The sequence below is a fragment of the Accipiter gentilis genome, chromosome 4, assembly GCF_929443795.1.
Source record: "Accipiter gentilis chromosome 4, bAccGen1.1, whole genome shotgun sequence".
Lineage (NCBI taxonomy): Eukaryota > Metazoa > Chordata > Aves > Accipitriformes > Accipitridae > Astur > Astur gentilis.
Window position 1 is genome coordinate 26,201,008 of NC_064883.1, and position 23,951 is coordinate 26,224,958.

The 23,951-nt window shown below is 36.2% G+C and overlaps 1 protein-coding gene across 1 annotated transcript in view; it reads left to right on the forward strand.

Moving 5' to 3' along the window:
- MALRD1 (MAM and LDL receptor class A domain containing 1) overlaps positions 1–23,951 on the forward strand; it is a 291,220-nt gene that overhangs the window by 62,159 nt on the left and 205,110 nt on the right. Inside the window, exons 14-19 of the mRNA XM_049798440.1 lie at positions 101–253; positions 405–510; positions 1,805–2,172; positions 3,795–4,207; positions 19,922–20,009; positions 22,787–22,963. Coding sequence (XP_049654397.1) covers positions 101–253; positions 405–510; positions 1,805–2,172; positions 3,795–4,207; positions 19,922–20,009; positions 22,787–22,963 — 1,305 coding nt within the window. The remainder of the gene's footprint in view (positions 1–100; positions 254–404; positions 511–1,804; positions 2,173–3,794; positions 4,208–19,921; positions 20,010–22,786; positions 22,964–23,951) is intronic.

Genomic DNA, 23,951 nt, shown 5'->3' on the forward strand with positions numbered 1-23,951 from the left:
GTGACTTATTAGAAACGTTTTATTTCCTTTTCATACTGCAAAGCCTGTTTAGCAGCGTTATGTACAGAGAATGAGTAAAATGTCTCTTACTTCATTTCAGCTGCTGTATGTGACTTTGAAAGAGAGAGCTGTGGCTGGATTGAAACGGCAAATGCAGATGACTTTGACTGGGTAAGAAGTTCCAGTAGTGCTCTTGCACCAGCTTTTCAGAAGCAAGCTCCTCCGCAGGATCACACCTGCAACAAATCTGAAGGTAAGACAAGCCAGGCCTAGGAACAGAGAATTGGAATAGATACAACTGCTTTTTAATTAGATTTTAAGCGGAGGCCATGAATGCTTTAAAAACCCTTAGAAACACTTTCTTTCTTCAACCTGAAAAGTTGTTTTCTGTTTTATTTTGATAGGTCATTTCATGTTCATTCTGAAAAACAGCAGCAGCATTTCACAGGTAGCTCAGCTACGAAGCCCAAAGTTCAGGCAAACTGGATCAAATTGCACATTGTCCTTTTGGTATGAAATAATTTAGATTTCAAATTAATGGATCATCTCATGTTGCTTCTCTTGGACTGAAATTGAGGTTATAGTTTGAAATAGACACACCTTCCTCTGCAGTATTTTTTTCTCTTTGAAATAGACACACCTTCCTCTGCAGTATTTATTTCTTTTTATTCTTTAATCATATAGTCTTCATTGTGAACAATATGCAGAAATAAGCTGAAGCACTTGGAGAACAGAACTGAAACATGGGAAGACTTTGTTGTCACGCTTTGAGCAAAATTATATTAAAGGATTGTGTCTGCATACATATAGATAAATACCACAATCATTTTGCTAACATTTCTACTTTGGTTAAGTAAATTTGAAAATGTGGAATTTTGTTCAAGAACAGGAAACCATCCAAAAATCTAGTAGCTCCCTGAGTCACCTAGAGTATCCAAAATTAGATTGTAGCATCATTAAGCGAAACCTCCAGCACAAGAATTGGAGCTTTGCTTCTAATCCTTTCTTTATGTATAAGGAAAACAAAACCCCCTTTCAGTTATTATCTTGTCTCAGTCTTTGTGCAGTCTTGTCAAAGAGGGACAGAAAAAGTAAACTGTGATAATTTGTTTACTAAGGTCAAAAGTAGTGCTACTGTTTAAATAAATGTTTGGCCTGACTTATTATTAAGTGCAGTTTTTCACAGTAATATCAAATACATTTACCACAGGAAGACGACAGATTTTTATCAAAGATTCAAGACTTGATGTTGGAGTGTAGGTCTGGAAATTACAAGTTATTGGTCCTGTTCCTGGCTCTGTTCCCAGTCTTGTTGTATGATTGCTCACCTAAGTATTTATGATTTTTAAATACTTTGAGATTCTCCAATAATGCTGTAAAATGCAACAAGTTAACAATAACTAGCACAGATAGGTGTACTTTTGTGTTCAGTAAGTGTTCTGTTTTTCTTTCTTGAAACTTTACAATTATGTATTAAATTTAGAAAAAACATATTATGTATCGTGAGTGAGCAGTGTTCATTGCTTAATATGAAAGCAAATGTGTCTCTTCAGTTATGGGGTTTAAATTAATGAAGTATGCTTCTTCTCTCATAATCTTCGATTCTTGAAATAAGCCCTAGACTGATGCAGTAGCCTTCCCTACCATCATACAGAAAGTGGACTGAATTACAAATAAACAGGAAATAGGCACTGTGGACTTCCTATATTTCATGTAGCTCTGAAAGAAAAGATACTGGCCATTATATGTGAAGTGGTCCATACTCATTTTTTGCACCCTTAACTTCTTTTTTTCATCATTTTAGGTATTACAATTATGGATGGTCAGTTGGGGCAGCAGAGATGCAATTGCTTGTGGATGGACTGAAACAGCCTACTGTCCTTTGGAGGGCATATTACAACGAGGGAAATCAATGGTTGAAGGCAGTCATTCAGCTTGGACGCCTTCCACGTCCTTTCCAATTATCACTTGATAAAATCAGTCTGGGTTTTTATGATGGCGTCTCAGCAATTGATGATATTACATTTGAAAACTGTGCTCTTCCACCTCCAGCATTAAGTTGTGCAGGTGCTAATCGTTTCTGGTGTAGAGACACAAAAGCATGTATCGACAGTTTATTGGTCTGTGATCTTGTGGATAACTGTGGGGATGGATCAGATGAAGACAACTGTAGTAAGTACTTTCCATTATTGCTTACTTTATATCAACCCAAAATTTACTTGCCAAATTCCTCCCTGGGGTAAAAAGCACAGTACTGTTACAGCCTATCAATGTCACAGCTAGTGACGACTCAACTGAATATAGTTACTGGTGAAACAGATTGAAAATTTTTAACTTAAATGCATATGGTGATTTACAACTGCGGGTAAATAGATTTCAATCTCCTTTATCCAAATGAGTCATATTTCTTTAACTTTTGTAGAACACACACATGCATTACAAGTTTACTTTAAAGGACGGGATTCACAATCTGCCAGTTCATTTGGATTAACATGCTGTCTTTGGTTATACTGATGGAAGTACAGTGGAAGACGTATATGGACTGGGAGGAATGTATGACCTATCTCTTTTTATGACCTATATTCTATCTATAGAACATTAAAATATCTGTACTAGAAGATATTAGTCATGCTGGGCATAATTGCCCCTTTCAAAGAAAGAACTCCTAAGTACTGAGGAAAGCTGTGGGTCATTCACATTTTTGACATTCACCTGGCAGTGCTGAAAGGTGCTGTTGAATTTCTTCCCAAAGCATGCATTCATCCATTTTAAGAACTCAAGAACATTAATATAAAATAAAATTAAATAGTAGGTCCTTTATCACATCCTGAGGTAACTAAATTATGCAAATCACAATGAGTTTGAGAAACAGGGGACACCTTACATGCTCGAGGGGATACCAGCCTGTACTGATATTAGCTGAATATCAACTTAAAACTGATCTGAATTTAAAAGAAAGTGAAGGCTTTCCAGCCTACTTCAGTTTTCCCACTTGTAAAATGTCTATCTTGTTTATAACCCATTTTCAGATCTATAATAAGAGAGTACCATATGACTTGCAGTTTTAAACATCATAAAAAATAACAGCTTAATTAAAAAAAAAAAAAAGGCTATTATGTCAGTTACTGTTTATGAAGGGCAGATGCAAAGATGATCTGGAAGTTCTCCACCTTTGATACACATTTTATTTTTTTACGATAGGTCTAATCAATATATTTTGCCTTTGTGTCAAATAATAACGTGCAGCTGTGTTATAAATGCCTCTCGAATTTAGCTTCGATAAAGCTATCATGTTACTATTATTGTGGATAATACAGATCTAAAACACAACCCATTTTTAGGACTATTTCTGCCATGCAAAAACATACTAAGTCACTTATTGCACATACCTACGAGACTATATCCTGTGGTTTATTTCATCCAATTAACCTCAGTTTTAACTCCTTCACTCGGTTAAATTTCAGTTAAAGAACTTTTCATGCTTTAATTATAAAAATACATACATTTAATAATATGAATAATAAAATGTTATTCACAGTTCTGTTTATGCAATAAATTAATTATGTACAGCTCGTCAGATATATATCAAAAGAGGAGGTGATTAAGTAAAGATTTATTTTTCTTTTTTGTCCAGGCAAGGGTATATTTATTCTTCAGAAGGGAATTTTTGCAAGGAGAAGAAGATATGCAATTTTTCTCTACATTAGAAATTTTTGCAAGGAGACAAAGATATTCAAGCATGATCACCTTTCAATACTGCTTTCACTTGACAGTCTGTTCTGTTTACATTTCAGACCCTGACCTACAGTGTGACTTTGAAAATGGGCTGTGCAATTGGGAGCAGGGCGTTGAGGATGACTTTGACTGGATCAGAATACAGGGTCCAACCCCCACGGTTAATACAGGCCCATTAAAGGATCACACAACAGGCACAGCCAGGGGACACTACCTCTACGTGGAATCCTCTGAGCCACGCCAGTTCCAAGATAAAGCAGTTTTGCTTAGTCCTCTCTTCAACCCTTCTGGCAATGGAACCTGCATTTTCCGCTTTCATTATCATATGTTTGGAAAGGAAGTTTACAAGCTGTCAGTCTTCCAGAGAACTGTGAGTAATACCAAGGGATGGCTGTTGTGGTACAAGTTTGGAAATCAAGGAAACCGATGGATCAGACAGACACTCTACATCAGCAGCTCTAAGCCATTTCAGGTATGATCCTTCTAGGTTGTGAAGTGCTTATTTGCTGCATCGTAACACACTTGCAAGTATAAAAATGACTGTGCAGTCCCAAAGGTATTTGTAACTGACTGATCAAATTTACTTTGAAATACATTTGTAGGGGTTTTGTTTTGACAAAATATGTCTGAAATATTTATTTTTTTGTTGAATTTACTTCCCCCCCTAAAACACTCAATTTTAATATTTTGAACAGGAACCTGTGGCATTTAAAGTAGGTGCTATTTTTGTTTTTCAAGTATTTGGTGAAACAAACTTATCTGAATCTGCTACAGAACAGCTTGGCAAAAATTCTGATTAATTCATGAAAAAAAGGACTGTTAAAAAGAACATCCTCTTCTCTGCCTTACTTTTCCAGAGTTACGTGTTATTCTGTAATTATATAATGCCAGAAAAAGTATCAGTTCAAAATATTTGGGTGCAAGGCTAGGTCAACAATCAAATATCATTTGGAGAAAGATATGATTACAGTAAGTTACAGCTACAAATCTTGATTTATTTTATCACCTTTTAAAAATTGTATGTCATTTACTTTTCAGTATGTGTGATATGTTTATTGTGGTTGGGTTAATGAACCTGCAGGTTTATTAGAGGAGACATTAGTTCACTTGACTGCCAACTGGTCATAAAATTAACTTAAAAAAACCCAAAACATATTATAAAAAGGAACACCTTCCATTTAAATCTGGTATAATGCAATATTTCCTTTAGATTGTCCCACATGTATTTCCCAAAAAATTATTTGTAGGCAGAGAGAAGTTCTAACCTCTTTAGAGGAAAAGGCCTTAATATTACTGTGGTTGCACAGAGGCACCTGGAAGGAGAGTGCTCATTTTTTGTCAAGACCCTTTGTAGAAACATAAAGGAGTATCAACAGAATGATAACAAGGCGCTTTTTTTGCCTTTTTTTTTTTTTTTTTTTTTTTTTTTTTTTTAATGTAAGAAAATATATCCTGTGTCTGGTAGTTTGTCTAAAGAACTATAATCACACATGTCCTATATTTGACCTCCTGAGGGTTAGGAAGGTCTGTTCAGTAACTGAAAATATTTTTAATGAGTTAGAGTTGTAGGGTTTTCTCACCAATTTCTGTGCAGGGAATGCATGAATCTTCTATTCTTTCAATGTAGTTTTGTTTTCCATAGTAATTTTTGAGGGGCATGAGGTGTAAGGTATAATTCGGTAGTCTGTTCTGAAGAAAGAGATGAAGATCTGATGTTCATTATTGTGTATTGCATTTCTTACGATGGATCTTGCTGTATCACAACCTATGACCCTTCAAAACGCAAAGCCCTTCAGAAATTTTGAAGAGAACAAGTTGTTATTCTGTTGCTAGTAAGTTGCCAGGTGCTGACCTCTTTCCAATCTTCCTTTTAAGTGCATAGTGTTTGGATACTTCCAGGGCTAAAGACCTGTGAGTTGAAAGGTGTTCACACTCTGTTACCATTTTTTCTCTGAAGTTATTTCTACTGAGATATGTACTAGAACAGCCTCTCAGTTAGTTTTGGGCTGCCTGTTGGCTGGGTAACAGTATTAAAGTTGCAGCCTCTATGTTTACTATGTCATGTTCCTCACAGCCTACAACGTCAGTGGTTCAGTGTTCTCACACCACATGCTTAAAGTCTTGTCGGTCGCCTCCATGCTTCAAATGTTATGTTTAGATATGTTCAAATGATATGTTTAGATTCACTTGAGAATGGATTTTTTTTTTCTTCTTGAATGTCTAAAAATAAGAAAGAAATTTTTAATGATTTTCTGGTAAAAATACATGTCTTGACTGACTTCCTAATCTTCTCCATGTCTAGCCAGAGCATCTTGTCAGCTGTTTTAGGATTTTCAGAGATTCCTGTTGAATGAAAAACATTAGACTCTAGGACCAAAGATGGCTCAAGTCTTAGTAACATAGACCTTTGTTTTGCCTTTTCTCTTTTAAATAAGAGATGATCATACATCTGTGATAGCTGATACCACCTCTTCCTCTTTCATCCCTATGTAAGTCTGTCATTTGTTTACCACATTCCAAGAAAGAATTACTATGCGTAGTAAATCCCTCAAATTCACATTTTCAGTTTATTTACTAGCATGGGATGCCAACTTTGGGAGCACGGAAACAATTGTGCCTATATACTAACAGTCAGGAAAAGAAGGAGTTCTCAGCAGCAAAGAAAGATACTTGACTGCCGCTGGAAAGCCAGATCCCCTTTTGAAAGTTTGGAACTCTGTAGACTTGAAACTGTAGGGCCTTTAATTGAATGCTCTGGCAGAAACCCAAAGGGAACAGCACATGAAGTCTTCCTTTGCTCACACCAGTTCCCACTAAACCTCAGAACCTCAAATTTCTCAGGAAACCTTTGTTCTAGCTGCCATCAAACCATGGCTGAAGTTTGTTGCTGTTCCGTCAGATGGTTTTAGGTCAGAGTGTTTAATGTGACATCAGCAAGCAGAACAGGAGTAGCTGGAGGAGTGAAAAGGGAAATTTAGAGGTAAATTATTTAAATGAAAGGAATGCAGTTTTCTGAGCCAAAATTAAGCATCTCTCTCAAATACTAATACTGACAAATAACAAAACTGGTCAAAAATATACATGCTTATAAAACTCAGTTTTACAGCTTTAGTGATCTAGAGTTACCCTTTGAATTCAGAACTGGTATGACACAGAAATCTGCAAAGGATTTAATAAACTGCAGGAAATTATACTCTTTTTTTTTTTTGGTAAAAATTTCAATTTAAAAATATATTCTTTTTCAAGATATTCCTTTTTTACTATATGGGACGCTTGTTTCAAAATGAAAAAGAATAGGCTGTTGAGTGTACTTGTCTCCTTACTTGATCTACGTTTATTTTAATCTCCCCGAGAAGTTTACTTACATGTCTTTTCCTTAAAAGTACATTTGAAAAGTTAGTAAAATAAGACTCTGTCCATGGTAGCCTACTTATATTGATGGTGAATAGTGTTTGCTTTTATCTACCTTGAATAATCATAATACCTGAAATAGTTCCTGCTCGGAAGAAAGTGCAAAGATTCTATTTTAATATCTTAGGTAAATGTAGCTGTCTTAGCTTGCTCTATTCATTCAAATTTCTGTAGATACAGAAAGAGGAAATGGTGATATTATGTGAACAATCACAAAATTCTGTATCTCAATCATTTTGGGCAGTGTAGTAACCTTTAAGTCATGATATAAATCACATATCTACCATGTCCATCATAAGATACCTAGGGATACTTTACTATATTGTGAAACATATTATGAAAAAAAGAAAAAATAATTACCTTTACCCCAATCCAATTCACTTTTTGCTCATCTGCAATGTGTATATTATAGATTTTTGATACTCCAACGCATAAGTAATACGTAAAGGACTCTAATATTCTGTGATGATTTTATAATGATCAGTCTAGGTTTTTTTAAGTCGGCTGTTATTAAACTTAAAATGCAAATATGTTGTTTAAGTTCAGGATTGATTATTAATGCTATATTGAGTACAATTACTAAAAATCTTAGTATTTTGAGTATCTCATATAAAACCTTACATCTCCCTTCAAATATAAAACTTTATCCCTTTAAGTGTGAAAAACAAGGTCCAAAATCAGAAAAAAATAATAATGAAAAATTATTGAAAAATTATTATGCAAGTTTATATGCGAAATAAATTTGCAATTAAGTAGATATAAAACACATTTGATATTTTCCTATTTTACAAGTTGTTAAGAAAAGTAAACAACCAAATCCACTGTAATGATTTTACTCTTATTATCAATTAGGTATTATCTTAGAAAGTAATGGAATATTGATTGAAAATTAGAATGATACATTTGCTATGAATATAGAATAGCACTATGTTCTACAAAGACAAACACAAGCCAGCCTTCTTTCTCCAGCTACTATTTTTAGTACCTGTCATGTTATTTTTATGTTCTTGTCAGTGTAGAATCCAAATTGTTGTATTTTAAGGGCCTGATTCTAAAATATCTATGCTGAGTATATTGATAATGGTGCAAATTAGATTTCTCAAGCTCCTGAGCAGCATTTTAAACTAGATATAATGATTTGGAATATGGCCAAACATGGGAAGACAGATGGCTGAAGCACAGTGGATCCCTTTCCTTTTTTTTGTACATTGCTATTTGTACCTTTGACACTCTAGCATAATGTTTTCAGGTATAGTGGTTGCACATTCATTGCTCATGATTTAAAACAAGACAATTTTGTATATTCAAAGTTTTGTCAGTTTGGGGAAAAAATACTTTCTGTCCTGAAAAGGACCTCTGTTTTGTTAAGGCAAAATGTGGCTTGTGTCTTTGCATACTTCTGATGTTCTGAATACCCCCATCTCTTATTCAGGCTGAGCTATCACAGTATAGGCTGACCAGTCCTATTTTAGATGTTCTCACATAAAGGACTTTGATGTTAGAGCATTTTACTGTGGGTTGTAAATCCATCAAAAAGAACTAACTTAGTTGTCTTGTAAAATCATTTTGTCTCATTTGGTGTTACATAGCATGATGTGAGTTGTCTCTTGCAGCATCTGCAAGGTAGAAATGTTCAATATGACTGCAGTTACAGCTTTTGTTGTTGTTATTGTTGTAAATCCTAGAACCCCTAGGGATTCCCACATGCCATCTCCCTTTTAAGTTCCTCAGCTCATAGGATCTGATGTTGTAGCTGCCTCGTGCCGAACTGGGAGACACTCCCTGTTACAATCGCTGAGCATCATTTCTAGATCAGACAGCAGGAAACATCTCTGAGAATCATTAGGGTCACCTTTACTCTTGCAGACATGAAGCAATGAAAGCCAGCCTTCAGGAAGGCTTTGTTTTACTTTGCTACAACAGGATTTACACTGAGTGAAGCATTACAAGCATCACCAATCCCAACTTAGACAGCCACCTTGGAAGTTTTACCCCTAAGAGCTGTTAGTTGTCTGTTGAAGAGGAAGCCTTGGGTCACTTCCAAAGAAATCCTTAATGAAATTAATGTATTTCACAACACTTTGGATGAAAGAGAAAATTACTTCTGAAATTATTTTCTAAGTTAGTCACAGCCCTAATAATATATTATTTGTGATCTGTAACAAAATCATCAAATTTAATATCAGTTTTACAGCCATTCAGATGCGAAGGGTGATGTGTTAGTCATACTTAGTTCCGACACATAAATCCTCAAATATATTTCTTGAATGGTGCTAAATCAATAAACAACTTTAGTTTTTTTAGGAGCAGAATTTGTCTAAAGACAGATAAGAATCTAAAGGAAGTTTTCTTCATTTCTGAAACACCAGATTAAGGTGATTGTTTTGTCTTTTAATACATTCATTTAGATCTTCATTTTCATCTTTTCATTTCTGTTATGGAGATATAGGGCATATTATACCTTTTACAAATATTTTCAAATTCAAAGGCAAATATCTCACTCTGAACAAATTTTATTTTTAATTACTCTTATCTTTTAGCCATAGTATTAGTTGTGGAAGCGCACAGTTACAGTTGAGTTTTTAACCTTGATTATAGGGTTATATTAGGTTTTCCTTAATTAGACCGAGCTACTTATTGTGTTATGGTTTTGGTATGCCCTTGACAGAAGATCAGTTTGGTGTCAAATATATGTGTAGTAAATATACATTATTTGCACACAGGCTCTTACCATTCATCTAAAAAGAGAGACAGGAAGGGCTAAAAAAATGTATTTAAGGTACTACCAGGTAGCTGATCACAAATCACATAGGCAGTATCTACTTTCGCACCCTCTACTCCCTCCCTTTTCATTCCTCAGTGAGACGAGGTAGTGATTCTTCTTTGGGGATTCTGGTGATCTGCTCTGTAATAAGTGAAACAGCATCACAAAGCTCCCTCTTCAGTTATTTCTGCAATTCTAGATGTTTCTTGCAATTCCTTTTCTGACAAGAGAGCAGATTGATCAACACTCTCACCCTACCCCCCCAACCATTTCTGTAATGAAAAACTCAGGGTCCTAGTGGAAAACGGACTTTTTGGCATAATTCTACTTTACAAACTATTCTTAAAGTGGCTTTGAGTTCAGTTTCAAACAAAAAGCCTGTGCTATGGCAAGTTGTGAGGTTTCAGAATTTAGTGGCTTTATTTCATGCATCTCTAGTGGTGATGATTACATTTCATACATGAATAATATAGCAGGACTTGTTATAGTAGAATAAATACCCTTTGTATCAATTTAAGAAAAAATGACTTGCTAGGCATCCTTGTCAGCTAGAATATCCTTGAAGTAAGAAAATGTCAAATTTCATTTCCTACATAAGAAGCATCAGAGTGATTGAAATGACAGTTCTAGATCTCATATCACATTTCACAGAACCTCTGAGAGAAATTTTTAGTGGAGTTTGTAATGTCAATACTTTTGTAAATCTTCTTAAATGTGGGAGTTTTTCAGTCTCCCCTGATCATTAACCGAAAAGAGTCAGATTGAAATTCTGGACTTTGACTGATGTACCCCAGAAAATGGAGCTGACCAAACTTAGCCATATTCTACTTCTTGCATGCAGTGTGACTGGAAGAGTGTGCATACCTTTTTATTGTCCCCAAAATAAGTACTATATCCTAGTGTGAAAAGCAATGTGAGGAGACCACGTTTCAACCTGTTATAGTTGCATATCAGCACATGCAGCCAGGACTTATCCTTACCACTCAAAGTGTTGTTAGAAGGAAACTGGTTCTGAACAGTTTGTAGTCTTTCTTCTATATATCCTGAGGAAATTAAAAAAAAAAAAAAAAAAAAAAAAAAATTATGTATTTGCCCTTACATTAGAGACATTAAGCTGAAAAAAAAAAATTTGAAGTAGAAAAGTTTGACCCTTTCTAGAATACCTGGGTAAAGTGTGTTCCTCTTGGAAAGAGAGGTGGTTGAGATGTAACAGAAACATCAAATCAACAGTGTCATAGAGAAGCTGCGTAGAGAATGATCATTAATGATTTACCTGAATACAGAGATTGAGAGGTACTCTCTGAAATTATTAGACAACACAATAAAAACAAAAGGAAATAATGTTTTCGGATGGTCTGTTGTACAATTCATTGCTGAGGGATGTTTTGGGTACAAGGAAGTATGAATGGGATCAATAAGCATCTTGGCGTATTATCAAAAGAAAAGTCTGTTAAGGGCTACTAGCACAACAGTGCAATGAGGCTATAACCTCCCACCTGTGATATACAGCCAAGAGTTTGGGAGCCATCAACTGCTTGCCGGTTCTGTTCTCATTGTGGATGTGGCAGCAGTCCACTGGGAGACACACACCGCAGTTTGCTGGACGGCTGACCTAACCTCTGGTACATCTGTCCTCATGCTGTGAAGCATTGTGCTGCAGACAGCTTTCAGTGCATCAAGAGGCTCACCCTTTTTGATATTCTAACTATGATTTGAGATTTTTCCACAGTTGCTTTCACCCTTATTGAACCAGGTTTATTGTTGTCAAGTGTTGTTAGCCTTCTGCCTTGATTTGTCTGCTCGCTTCCTTGCTCAGGGCCTCATTCTCAGTGCGTGCTGACATACCAGTAGGAGTTTGTTAATGTTTAGTTGGTCAGATACATATCTTTCATTAAAATCTGGTGTTGAAGTAGCTCTGAATTTATCAAGGACTTCTCTAAGATGTTTATTACACTTCAGTGCCCACTTGTGATCATTTTTCTGTTATTGCTTTTGATCTATTCTGTGGTAGCAATTTTCATACAAAGGTTTAGTCATCATGGATTTCCACTCCAGCAACAGGTTCAATTTCAACTTTCAATTTGTCATTCCTCATCTTCCTTCTCCTACTTTTCGCCTTTGCACTTTCCCTAATAGTCTGTTAAGTTTAGTATTCATGGATTCTTTTATCTTCTTTTTTTTTTTTTTTCTTTTAAAGTTTACCACATGCTTCTGTTGCTTCTTACTTCTCCAGTGCTACTCCAGATACATGGATATTCAGCCCTATATTCTGCATTTTGGTAGCTCTCTTTCTTCATCTTCATCATATTTTTCTTCATCTCTGATCTCTGTGTTGACTTCTTTCATTCCTGATACCTGCTTGCATGTTGCATGCTGCTCTGGTTTTCACATTTGCATTGTGCTATCGGTTTCTGATCTGTTTATAGTCGTCATTTTCACTGTGGCAATATAAAGCCTGTGGTTGCTGGCTGACCTATACAGTTTGGTATGCAGTTGCCTGTAAAGCAGTTGGGTTTTAATCAGCTAATAGATTAATATTGGCAGGGAAGTGCTACTTCATTGATCATAGAATCACAAAATGGTTTGGGTTGGAATGGACCTTTACAGATCATTCAGTCCAACACCACTGACATGGGCAGGGACATCTTGCACTAGATGCAGGGTTGCTCAAAGCCCCATGCAACCACACCTTGAACACTTCCAATGATGGGGCATCCACAACTTCTCTTGGCAAGCTGTTCCAGTGCCTCACCACCATCTTCATAAAAAATTTCTTCCTTATGTCCAATCTAAATCTATCCTTTTTCAATTTAAAATCTTTGCCCCTTGTCCTGTCACTACAGGCCTTGGTAAAAAGTCTCTCTCCTTTCTTATAAGCCCCCTTTAGGTACTGGAAGGCTGCTATAAGGTCTCCCCAGAGCCTTCTCTTCTGCAGGCTGAACAACCCCGACTCTCTCAGCCTGTCTTCACAGGAGATGTGTTCAATCCCTCTGATAATTTTTGTGGCCCTCCTCTGGACCCATTTGAATAGGTCCATGTCTTTCCTATGCCAGGGACACCAGAGCTGAATGCCATACTCCAAGTGGGGTCTCACTAGAGCAGAGTAGAGGGGCAGAATCACCTCCCTCGACCTGCTGGCCATACTTTTTTAACTCAGCCCAGGATATAGCCTACATATCTCTGTAGGCTAGTTAAAAAAAACAAAAACAAACCACACCCAAAACCAAGAGTTGCTGTGTTACTGATATTTAACTCTCAGGTCTTGTTAGAATGTGTCCTGTCAGGGTGGGATGTGCAGAGATGGTTACAGGGTGTCTGGGAGCTGTGCCAGAGGATGCTGATGTCAAGCCAAATTATGTGGATTACTTCATCTCTGTACTGTTGAAGCATTAATGACTTTTGGTATGACAGCTCTAATACTTGCATTTGTATGACTGTGTCTCCTCCACCATGTCCTGTCCTCATCATCAGGATCAAGGACTGCCTTGGGGGATTGTAGTGGGCCAGGAACAAAAGCTGACATATTTCATGTCCATACTTCAGAACTTGTGTAGACTCTAGTTTGGACAATTCATGCTCAGGTTTCTTCACCAGTTCACAATCTATGTGAGAAACAGTATGCACATAGAGAGGACAATGAGGGAACTGGGACACTTGTGGGAAAGAGGAAAAAAAACCAACCCTAAGACTTTGTGGTTGGTGCTGAACTTTGTGTTGATAGTGAATGCTGTTCATTACCTACAGTATGAAGTGAAATACAGAGAACTTACATCTTGAAAATGTGTATGGTGCAATGCAGTATATCTGAAAGGCAAAAGTAGTGTGATTTTTTAAAAGTAATTTCTAAACATCAGTACTGCCATTTTTGACAAGTGGATTTCAGAGCACAGAAAACAGCATGAAAACAAGGAAATCACATGAGAAGCCAGGAAAATATATTGACTATTGTGCAAAACTTCAGGGATAATTTCATTATTTTAGTTCTGTTCTTTGGGAAAGAAATTGACCCTTATTTCAGTGCTATTACACTACTTAATATCATGAAGCCCTAATCCACTCTGTGGCAATAGAAATGATTTATTCTTTGTGTTATCGTTTTATTGGTATGCAGTGGAAGACTTGTCATGATGTCATCAAGTCACAACATATACACAAAGGGGACCAAGAATAAAAATTTCTAAGCTATTTTAACAAAGCATTTTCCAGTCAAAATTGTTTTCTTAATTTCACATCTGTCATTTCCTTGCTTTTTTTTTTTTGGGGGGGGGGGGGCAGGGGGGGACAACAAAGGGGGCAGGGGGCATGTTTTTTACCTTTGTTCACTATTTACATGCAGAAAGATCAAAGGAAATTGCACAAGATAAAAATAACCTTTCTGTACACCAGTGAACTGTCAAGTACTGCTCACATTTAAAATATGGAAAACCTGAAGTAATAAAAGGGTTTCACCACCTTTCACAACTCACAACCCACTGAGAGACTGTGTTGAGTCATTTGAACTTGAGGGGAATCATGTAAAGTAGGAATTTTGCTTTCCTGAAAATTAAGAGTAGTGTCTTAAATTTGCTCTTGCTATTACTATATTACTTATCAGGAATTGCTGAATAGGAAAATGAGACTTGGATAACTTTGCAAAGAGAAGGAAAATGTTAGTGACTTTTTCCTCATTCCTTTACCGGATCTAGAAGCCATCTTTGAAAAGGTAACAAGAAGATCACAGGAAATCAGTACTTCATTGAAATTTTAATCATGTCTCCTTCCACAGTTCTATGCTTTACATCTATCAGAGGGTTTGTTTATATTATTTTTTATAATCTTTCTATGTTTATTGAATATGCTTATAGTAGAATTAAGAAACAGTGTAGAAATTCTACTGCCACTGAAGTATATAGCAATACTCTCATTATCTTTAATGACGACAGGATTCGTGGCAAGTCGTATCTTCCGATGATATCCCTATGTTATAGTTTCCTATCTTTGGGAGATTAAGGCCATATGTGTGGATGCAGGAGCAGCAAATCTGTATAATTTACTATCTCAGTCAGGAAAAATCCTTTGGATAACGAAAGGTCCACATCTTTAGGCAAAAGATGTAATAGTTATCCTCTTGCTCACTGGCATTTGCTGCTAAACAGATAATTAACTCGGTTGCTGGCACAAATGTTTTCATAAACATTGAAAAGAAAGGGATGCATGTCTTCTCTCAGAATACTCCTTAGCTCAGCATGGAAGAATTGCCTTAGCAGTAAACATTGCATAGATCAGGTACAAGTCTGTCCATGAAGGCCCTATTTAGGCTTCTCTGGATAGCGATATGGAGATATCTTTATGCAGCCCTTGACATCTTGACATGTTCCAGCATACCAGAGGGAGGGACAAATGTACTCCGGTCATAACAAGGCACCCTGGTCAATGTGGGACACATCTTTTAGGAACATAAGTCCTAGGAATTTGACATAATAACTCAGCCAGAATCCTGTAGTTTTATTTATTTATAGAATCTGTGGAAACGGTGTTTTGGAGAAAGAAAGAATCTATGTAGTGTATAAGTGAATGTGTTTGTAAGCTGCTGAACCTGCCTACACCTGTCATGGAAGATCACGCCAGCAGCAAAAACACACTGATGGTAAAGGAGTGGTGATGAGATTCCCTCTGAAAGTAGTTCAGGGTACCACAATATGATTAGAGTCAGTAAAGGCTGATCATGACAGAACATCATCAGCCTTGCCATTGCTTTGCTATTCTCGTACTACAACTCACCCACTTTCACCTGTGTGTCTCCTTCTCAAAACAGCCTATCAGTTAGGTCGAGCCTTTGAGTCCTTAAACTGTCTGCATCATTAACCACAAGGCTATCAGAAATGACTGATGCTCTAAAAAAAACCCCTAAATTCATACACGAGCACTAAAAGGACTTGTACCTTAGATGTGGGAGAAAATTGACAGTATCTTTTGGACTTTTTTGGACTAGAATTGGCCTTGCCCACTTAACCATGGATGTTTTAGTCTTGTCTGTGAGTATATTCTTATCTGTCAAGTATTTTCAATACTTGGTAATATTTAAGTAATTAAAAAAAATCATCATCCACCCTCTTTAGGGAAAGAAAACATTTAAATTTTTAATATTACAAAAAGTAAAATTGTTAAAAGCTATAAATGCATTTTTGGGCCTCTGTAGCCAACTGAACAGAAATTAAATTAATTTAGAGACTGAAAAATATCTTCAGATTTAAAGGGGAGGGGTTGTCGATTTTTCTGTGGGTCTTTTTTGCAGGATTTGGTTTGTTTGGTTTTTTTTTAAGACTTCATATTTACAGTCTGGGTTGCTTTTGAAAATAATCTAATTCTGCCATAATCTTTTGAAATAAAGGAGACCTCTGTATATCTTTGTAGATGAAGTTAATACTAATCATGATCTTAAATTGGATTAAATAGAGCTTTATGATTATAATTACTAGATACGTGTTTCCCAAGTGGGCAGGCTAACCTTGTTGTTTAATACAGCCAGAATCTCAGAAATTTTTATACTGACTATATACTACTTTTGCAATAATTCTTCCAATGTTAATATTACAGAGTGAAAACAGGATCTTGTCTCTTGAGTGAAGTTTTGTGGCCTTAATTCAGCAAAGTACTGACTCCCAGAATATGTAAACAGTTATTAATATTATGCTTGTCAGCAGTCCCACTGACATCAGTGAAGAGTCTGAAACAAGATAGAAATGTGATTCTTCCCTGCACTTTAGAGAAATGCTTGGAAAAACATAAAAAATCAGCATGAGGGTTCACAAGCTCATAGTGAAGTGCGATAAAGTGCTTTATTGAACTAGAACTAGTGTTTTTCAGTATCTTGTAAAGCCAAGCACTGTAAAACATCAAATATTTGACACAAGATTTTTCACATTTGATGTGTATAACCTTAAGATCATTGGTAAGAATTCATCTGGACACCTGTGTGAATGACTTTATTTCAACTTTTGAAGTCGAGACATTAACTTCTAATGCATTGTTGATGGACACAAAAGGAAAGGCCTGATGGACTTTGAAGACGGGCAGTGGAATCTTGAGCTTTTCTATGTATATCGTTAAAATGTTGTGGTGACCTAATGTTGATAATCTTTGCAGAAGCTGATGGGCTGTCTCCACTTGTGCTTGCTTTTGGGGGCAGAAGGGCTCCACGCTACGTGTAGTAGCCCTGACTGCCCGGTTATTCCCCCTCATGAGGGGGAAAGCTGAACATGCAGTGGCACACATTCTGCTGGTGCATCCAGGATTTTTTCCAAAGAGAAACTACGGTGCAGAAGGTACAGAGGAAAAGTTTAGTGCCGTGTCATCAGGATGCAACTATTGGATGCCTAGATGAGAGATGTGGGAAATGGCCTCAGGTCTCACAGTGCCTACTCCTTTGATGGCAGCTGAGGAAGCAGAGAAACAGAACCAGGGAGGAATAAATTACCATATTTGGACTCACTTATCAAAGAAACCAAGAAGTTTTATTTGACATGAATTAATAACTCAAGAAGTCAAAATTAAATCTAAATTTCTCAGATGTGTTTTAAATCTCAATTTTTCTGGGAAAAAAAAAAAAAAAAGTGTTTGCTTGGTAAACAGTTTCCCTTTTTTATGTAATTCTTGAGTTGTTATTATAGGAGTACGTTCATGTGTTCTTGAAAAAATTGTCCTACAGTGAAGACTTATTGTGAAATGACAGTTGGGTGAAGATATCTTGAAAAAAAGAAGTTATGAAGCAAGAAATTTTGATACAGATTTCACGCAATTCGTGGTTCTATGGCTTGTCCTTTATCTGTAATTAAAAAAGTTCCATCATCTCATAAGAAATTGGTTACTTTTCTTAATGAAAGTTATGAGACATTTTCCTTTTTTTTATGCAGAACATTAAAACATAGGAGTAGTTTACTTCAGAGATATGCAGTGAAATGTATATGACTTTAAATCCTGCATTTGCTTTCAGTAAGCTATGACAAAAGCTTTTGATGACAGTGTTCTGTTGGTTATTTGTACTATTATCCACTTGTGTTATTGTTCTTTCCTCTTCAGACCAAATCACGTGGGGGTTTTTTGCCGGAAATAATCACAGAAAACCTAGTCAGAATTAGCATGCTTTAAGTAATAATAGTGCTCTAATAACATGCTCTAATAACAGTAACACAGCTGACACTTCCTGTGACAAACCTGAGATACTGTTTGGCTGTATTACTAGGTAAATACATTTGAACTAAAATCACTATTACCTAGACATTCAGAAATCTTCAGAATTTTGAATACCTCACAATTTTTTTTAATTAATTCCATTCTAATTTAAACTACGCTTGTATAGAAATTAAGACTTTATTTTGCTAACCTTCAGTGGGAATTGGCTAGTGACAGAAATGAGCATTATTGTAAAAATGGAACATTTGTACAGAACAGTATTACCCATTGTAATTCCTTTATTAACACTTGTCATAATGTTCCTTCAGCTTTCAAAAACCTATTTTGTTCAAAATCTTAAGGGATCAATCCTTTTCTGTATGCAGTGTCATTCTAATACATTTTGCTTTTCATGGAGTTTCTTTTCCCTTTTTTTATGTAGTATACCTTTTGCTACATTTATAGATTTCATTGAGACTGGATCTCTAGAGCTCTGAAAACTGGAGAAATTGGAAACTATTTATCCTCATTCAAATAATAAATGAGATGTGAAATGAGCTTCATGGTAGATGAGTTCCCTGGAGGTTGTTAAATAATAGCTTATGAAGTTTGCAGGATTTCAGCTGGCAAATTCATTTAAGCGGTCAACGTTTAACCACAGCTGCAGAAAGACTAGGTTTTGTACTGCAGCACTAACTCATAAATCGCTCCTATTTTCAGTTTTAAGTCTATACCTACACTTCTGTTACATTTTCTGTGTTACTAAGTTCATGCTATATGCCAGTGTCAGAATCCCCAAGTAAGAACCTAAATAAATAAAATAATCATTTAGATGGGGAGAATTTAAATCATACAATCATAATAATCATCATCATAATAAAGAGGTATTCTGAATTAAATTACCCCTGCAAAACTGTGTCCTGCCACTTCTATCTTTGTATACTTTTATGCTCTTAATAAAAGTATTCCTTCTTAAGGTGCAGGAGTGCAACCTCCTCTAGGGAAATGTTGGTGCAAGATGTGTAAGATGTGCCATAAGTATTTAAAAAAAAAAAAAGACGCAAAGAAATAACTTTAACATTTGAATTCCATTGGATCACCAAAACCATTTATTTATCTTTTTTTTAAAAAATGTATGCTTTGAGGAGGCTTTATTTATTTTTTTAATAAATAAGCATTTATAAATTAGTTAAATTAAGAAAATTCTTACTAAATCTTCCCCTAATCACCTGCTTTGGATTTTTACCATTCAGCAACAGTCAGAAGAAAAGAGGCTTACTCAGTCAACCAGAAAGTATTTCACAAATAGTAACCTCTCCCATTCCTTGGCTGTAGACAATAATGAGAAAGCAAGTGTGTATGGCACTGGCAACCCTAATGAAATAATAGAATATTTTTCTTTAAAAGGTTTCATAGCACATCTTTAATCTGCTTAATTGTTTTCATCACAGGGGGATTTGTATAAGGATATATAATTTATTCACATGAACGTTGTTATAATTAATCATGATTAATGTTATTACAATAAGTACCAAAGGAGCTAATAATAATATGCCACTTATGATAATGTCTTGCCATCATTTTATATCACAATCATGTTTCAGTGGATTTACACAATTGTGAAGCCAACCATTCTGTTATGGTTCACTGTGATTAATGTGACCACCAGTGAAAGCTGATAATAATTAGTCTCTTTCGTAAAGTGTCACTAAATAGAATATATCCCCTAGAACAAATTTAATCTCATTTTAAGTGTGAAACATGGTAAATGACTCCTCTGTCGATTAATATGAAATATTTAATGAGAAGTGGAAGTCTACTGTACACTGACAAATGCTTTTGTAATTCTTGTTTCCCTAGATCTTGGTCAAAGGTACTGTAGGAGATGGTTTCACTGGAGACATTGGACTTGATGACATGTCTTTTCTAGACTGTACTCTTTACAATGGTAAGAACAAGTGTACATCTCCTAGCTGTGAGCTGATTCTTTGCTGTCATTTGTAAATATTTCTACTGGAAAAGCAAAAACCAGATCAAACTGTGACTCATGCCTGTCAAGGAAATCCAGATTTGTTTCCCTGCTTCTCTGACCTTAATATCCAGGCATCAGCACAGAAGTTTCCACTGTGCCCAAAAAGTCCAAAAGAGACCCTCAGTAAGAAGTGTGTAGCTTCCAAACTCTTTGAGGTCTTGATTCCTAGAAGGAAAAAGAAACTTAATTATGTGTAAGTAAACTGACCTTTCATTCAGCAAATTCGTTTTGATACAGCCTTCTGCCTCCCCCCAATAATTCTTAATGTATTTACTGTGCCAGTTGCTCCCACGTTACAGCACACAAACAGTTCAGATGACAGAGCAGGCTGTCCTCAGAAGTCATTGCTCCTAGGGTTGTTCAGTGTCTACAGAACTGTAAGATATTATATCCCAAACTACATGTGCTTCAAGACACCAGATTCCAGAACTGTCACTTCATCACAGAAGGGATTTTAAGAGGACCAGTGTTAGCTGCAGCAGGTGTTACAGTGGTGCATATGGTGTGACAGTTGATGTACAGTCACAATAGGGCTATAGAACAGCAAACAATTCAGAACACTGCCTGAATATTAGTATCCTAGCACTAATTCTAAAACATCCTAGTGCAGATGCGTTTTATTCTGCTACTCCAAAAATTTCTTGTAGATATAATTAGGTCTACTAGGAATATCAAGTGTATATGGCATGTTTCTTCTGCAGATAATTATCTCACATTTTACCAAATTTATAACATTTATTATAAAATTCTGAATATAAAGTGTTTTTGTACATACTCAGTTAATGCACAATGCCTTATATTCAAGGAAGAAAACCTTAAAAGAACTAACCAGAAAATCCCTACATGTTTTCAAATGAGATATGAAAAAAAAAGTTTTAAAAATAAATAAGATGAAAGTTGGAAAGTACAGAGGGTCAGAGTTTCAAAGTTCATAAATAAGAAAAAAGCAGGTCATTTTGTGTGGAAAGATAAAACTAAAATACTGAAGTGCAATGGCAGACAGAGCTGAATAGGGAACAGTTTTTGTGTTCTGTAGATTTTTAAAACATTTTTAGTGTTGAGAGCAATTTTTGAGATACTCCAGAGTCCTGCTTCTATTTTACTCCCTCCACACCAGAAAAAAATCCCAACAACCAAAAAAGAGTCATAGAGACTGTTGAAACAGTCTGCAAAATAGTCAATAGCTATGACATACCACCATATTTAACGCAAGTTCGGTCAGGGAAAAAAGCAGGGCTCCCATGTCCCTGCACCCTAGAATTAAGCACTAGCTTACCAGTTGCTCTTGTTCCACTTCAAATAACCAAATACTGACCAGGGAGAGATGGACTTGATAGCTTGGTGGTAAAGTCCTCCATCAGTAATATTAAAGATGTCAAAACTTGGGCATATTGCTTTGATACCTCATCTGAATGCCCTAACCAAAGACTATTCAATGATGCTTGCTCTGGACAAAATGGTATTTCATAAATTATAGAAAATGAATTATTTCAAAAGAGAGAAAGGAGCAGATTCTCCTTTCTTTTCAGGTGTCATGAAGGTTATGGTACTTCAAAATTTCTCCTCCTGTTCCAGTGGATTGGGAGCACAGACTTGAATGTGGCATTTATATTTAAAAATTTCTGATGAATAAGGTCCTTGCTATTATTATGACATGTAGATACATTTATTCTATCATGCAATTATTCCTTCAAAAGGTTCCCTAAATCTTTCGTTTGAGTCTTAGGATATTATGGGAGTATCATTCATTTGATTGGAGTATAATCCATTTGATGTCATAGATATGCTTTCTACCTTACGAAACAGAAACGGCTCCTGCTCGTGGGGAATTTATTATCAGTCTTAGTGCTCCAGGCCTTGGGGGGGGGGAATTCCTTGCTGTCCCAGACACATTTTATTTAAAAAGTCTTCACATGTATTTTTTAATTAACTCAGGTGTGTTGCTCAGGTTCATTGTGCACTACAGCTAATAATTTCATTAACGATTAAATTTAAAAAAGGTGTTATATAATGAAAATTCCTTTTATAGACAATAATAGCAAGGGTTTTCAAGAAATGAGAGTAAAGCATGAAGAAAGATGTGTAGTAAAGAATGGGAGAAAAGGCAAAGACAATTGATTTGAAAGAAGTAGTAATGATTTTGAATGAAACATATAGGAAGTGGTGGAACAAGATGATGACCTCAGAATAATTTTTCTAATGAGAAAAAAATATTTTTTTCAGTGATAAAATTACAAGAGAAAAAGGTCAGGTAGTAATTTCCACAGTCCTTTGCAGTAATTGACGTGTTAAAAAAAAAAAGCTGTTATCATCAGAATAATCTGTTAGCCTTGGCTCACAGGGAAACTAAGTTTTTGTGATTGTTCTGTCAGTCTCCATGACATCAGTTTTTTGAAATGACTCACTGACTGTGACCTGAAAGACATGTAGGAGATGTAAATAAATTCCTGCAAGTGTCAAGGATTGTATGAATGGTGGTTGGTTAGCATGACCAACCTGGTGCCTTCCACTGAGGAAATGTTCAATTCAGTTCCTGCTCGGCAACGTTCAAGTCATTCAGCTTGGCCACCCAGCCATGGTTCCAGCAAAGCTACACCCTTGACAAAGGGTGGGACTGGCAAGGGGAGAAATCATTACAAAACTAGAATGCCTTAGCCCCACTGCTCAACATTTTGTTGGTTTGTTTTTCAAAGGAAACTTGCCAACAATCTCTACAACTACTTCAGGGACTTCAGTTCCTGCCACACTCCCCATGAACAACTGCACAGAGAAGGAGTTTGTGTGTAGAGCCTCTGGCCATTGCATCCAGATGATCCAGAAGTGTGATTTTAGACCTGACTGCTCTGATATGTCTGATGAATCAGCCTGTGGTGGGTATACTAAATCTTGTACTTTGCTACCTTATTAGTTTGCGGCAGTTAAACACCTTGCTTTGACTACTCTCTATTCACCATTGCAATTTGATATAAGCACCTAGATACTATTTTTAATATGATTTTCCCCAGAAAAATATTAATATTTTGCTCTTAATGTGGGAGTCTGAGCCGTTATGCACTTTCTGACTTCTAATCGGCTGATTCAGACTTGACATTCCAATTCAAATTTCTACTGAAATGGGGGGGGGGGGGGGAGGAATCCTCAATTCCCCAATGATTGGTACGATACATGTCAATTTTTTTGAGTGAGCATAGTTTCTCAAATTAAATGACCTATCGCTTATTCAAATCCTCCAAATGTTCACTAGTCCAGACTGGAAGAAATAATTACTTTACAGTCTCATGTTTGGGGTGCACATCTGGGTGACTTGGGTCCCATTCTTACCTACTTCAAAGAATATGGGGTTTGTTTTTGTTTGTTTGGGTTTTTTTGTTTTGTTTTCTTTGGGTTTTTTTTGTAATACAAAGTATTTTCAGCAGCAATGACTGTGAAATTCAGCCTACTCCATGCAGAAGTGAATTCCAGCCTGTAAATTCCTAAAGCCTGATGGTCAGATGGGAACACTGGAGCTGGAACAATGGAATAGGGTCACCACATGTTGTCTGTAGAGGTCCAAGAGAATTGTTGATTGCTTCTGAGTTGCAACAGTTTACACTATAGCGTTTTAGAAGAAACTATCAATGACTTTGCTTTGCCTTAAAGGACAGTACTTGAAAATACTGCTGTACCGAAGCTGATTAATGGGGGGGACAGACATCTAGAGACAGTGACCTCATCAGCCTTTGCAAGATAAACTATTCTCACTGAAGATCAAAACCCTACATTCATTACACATTGTGTAGGGAACTCAATCACCTCTCTCAGGGCTGAGGGCTCAATGAGGAAAAGTAACATTATACTCCCTCTGTCTATTTCTTATGT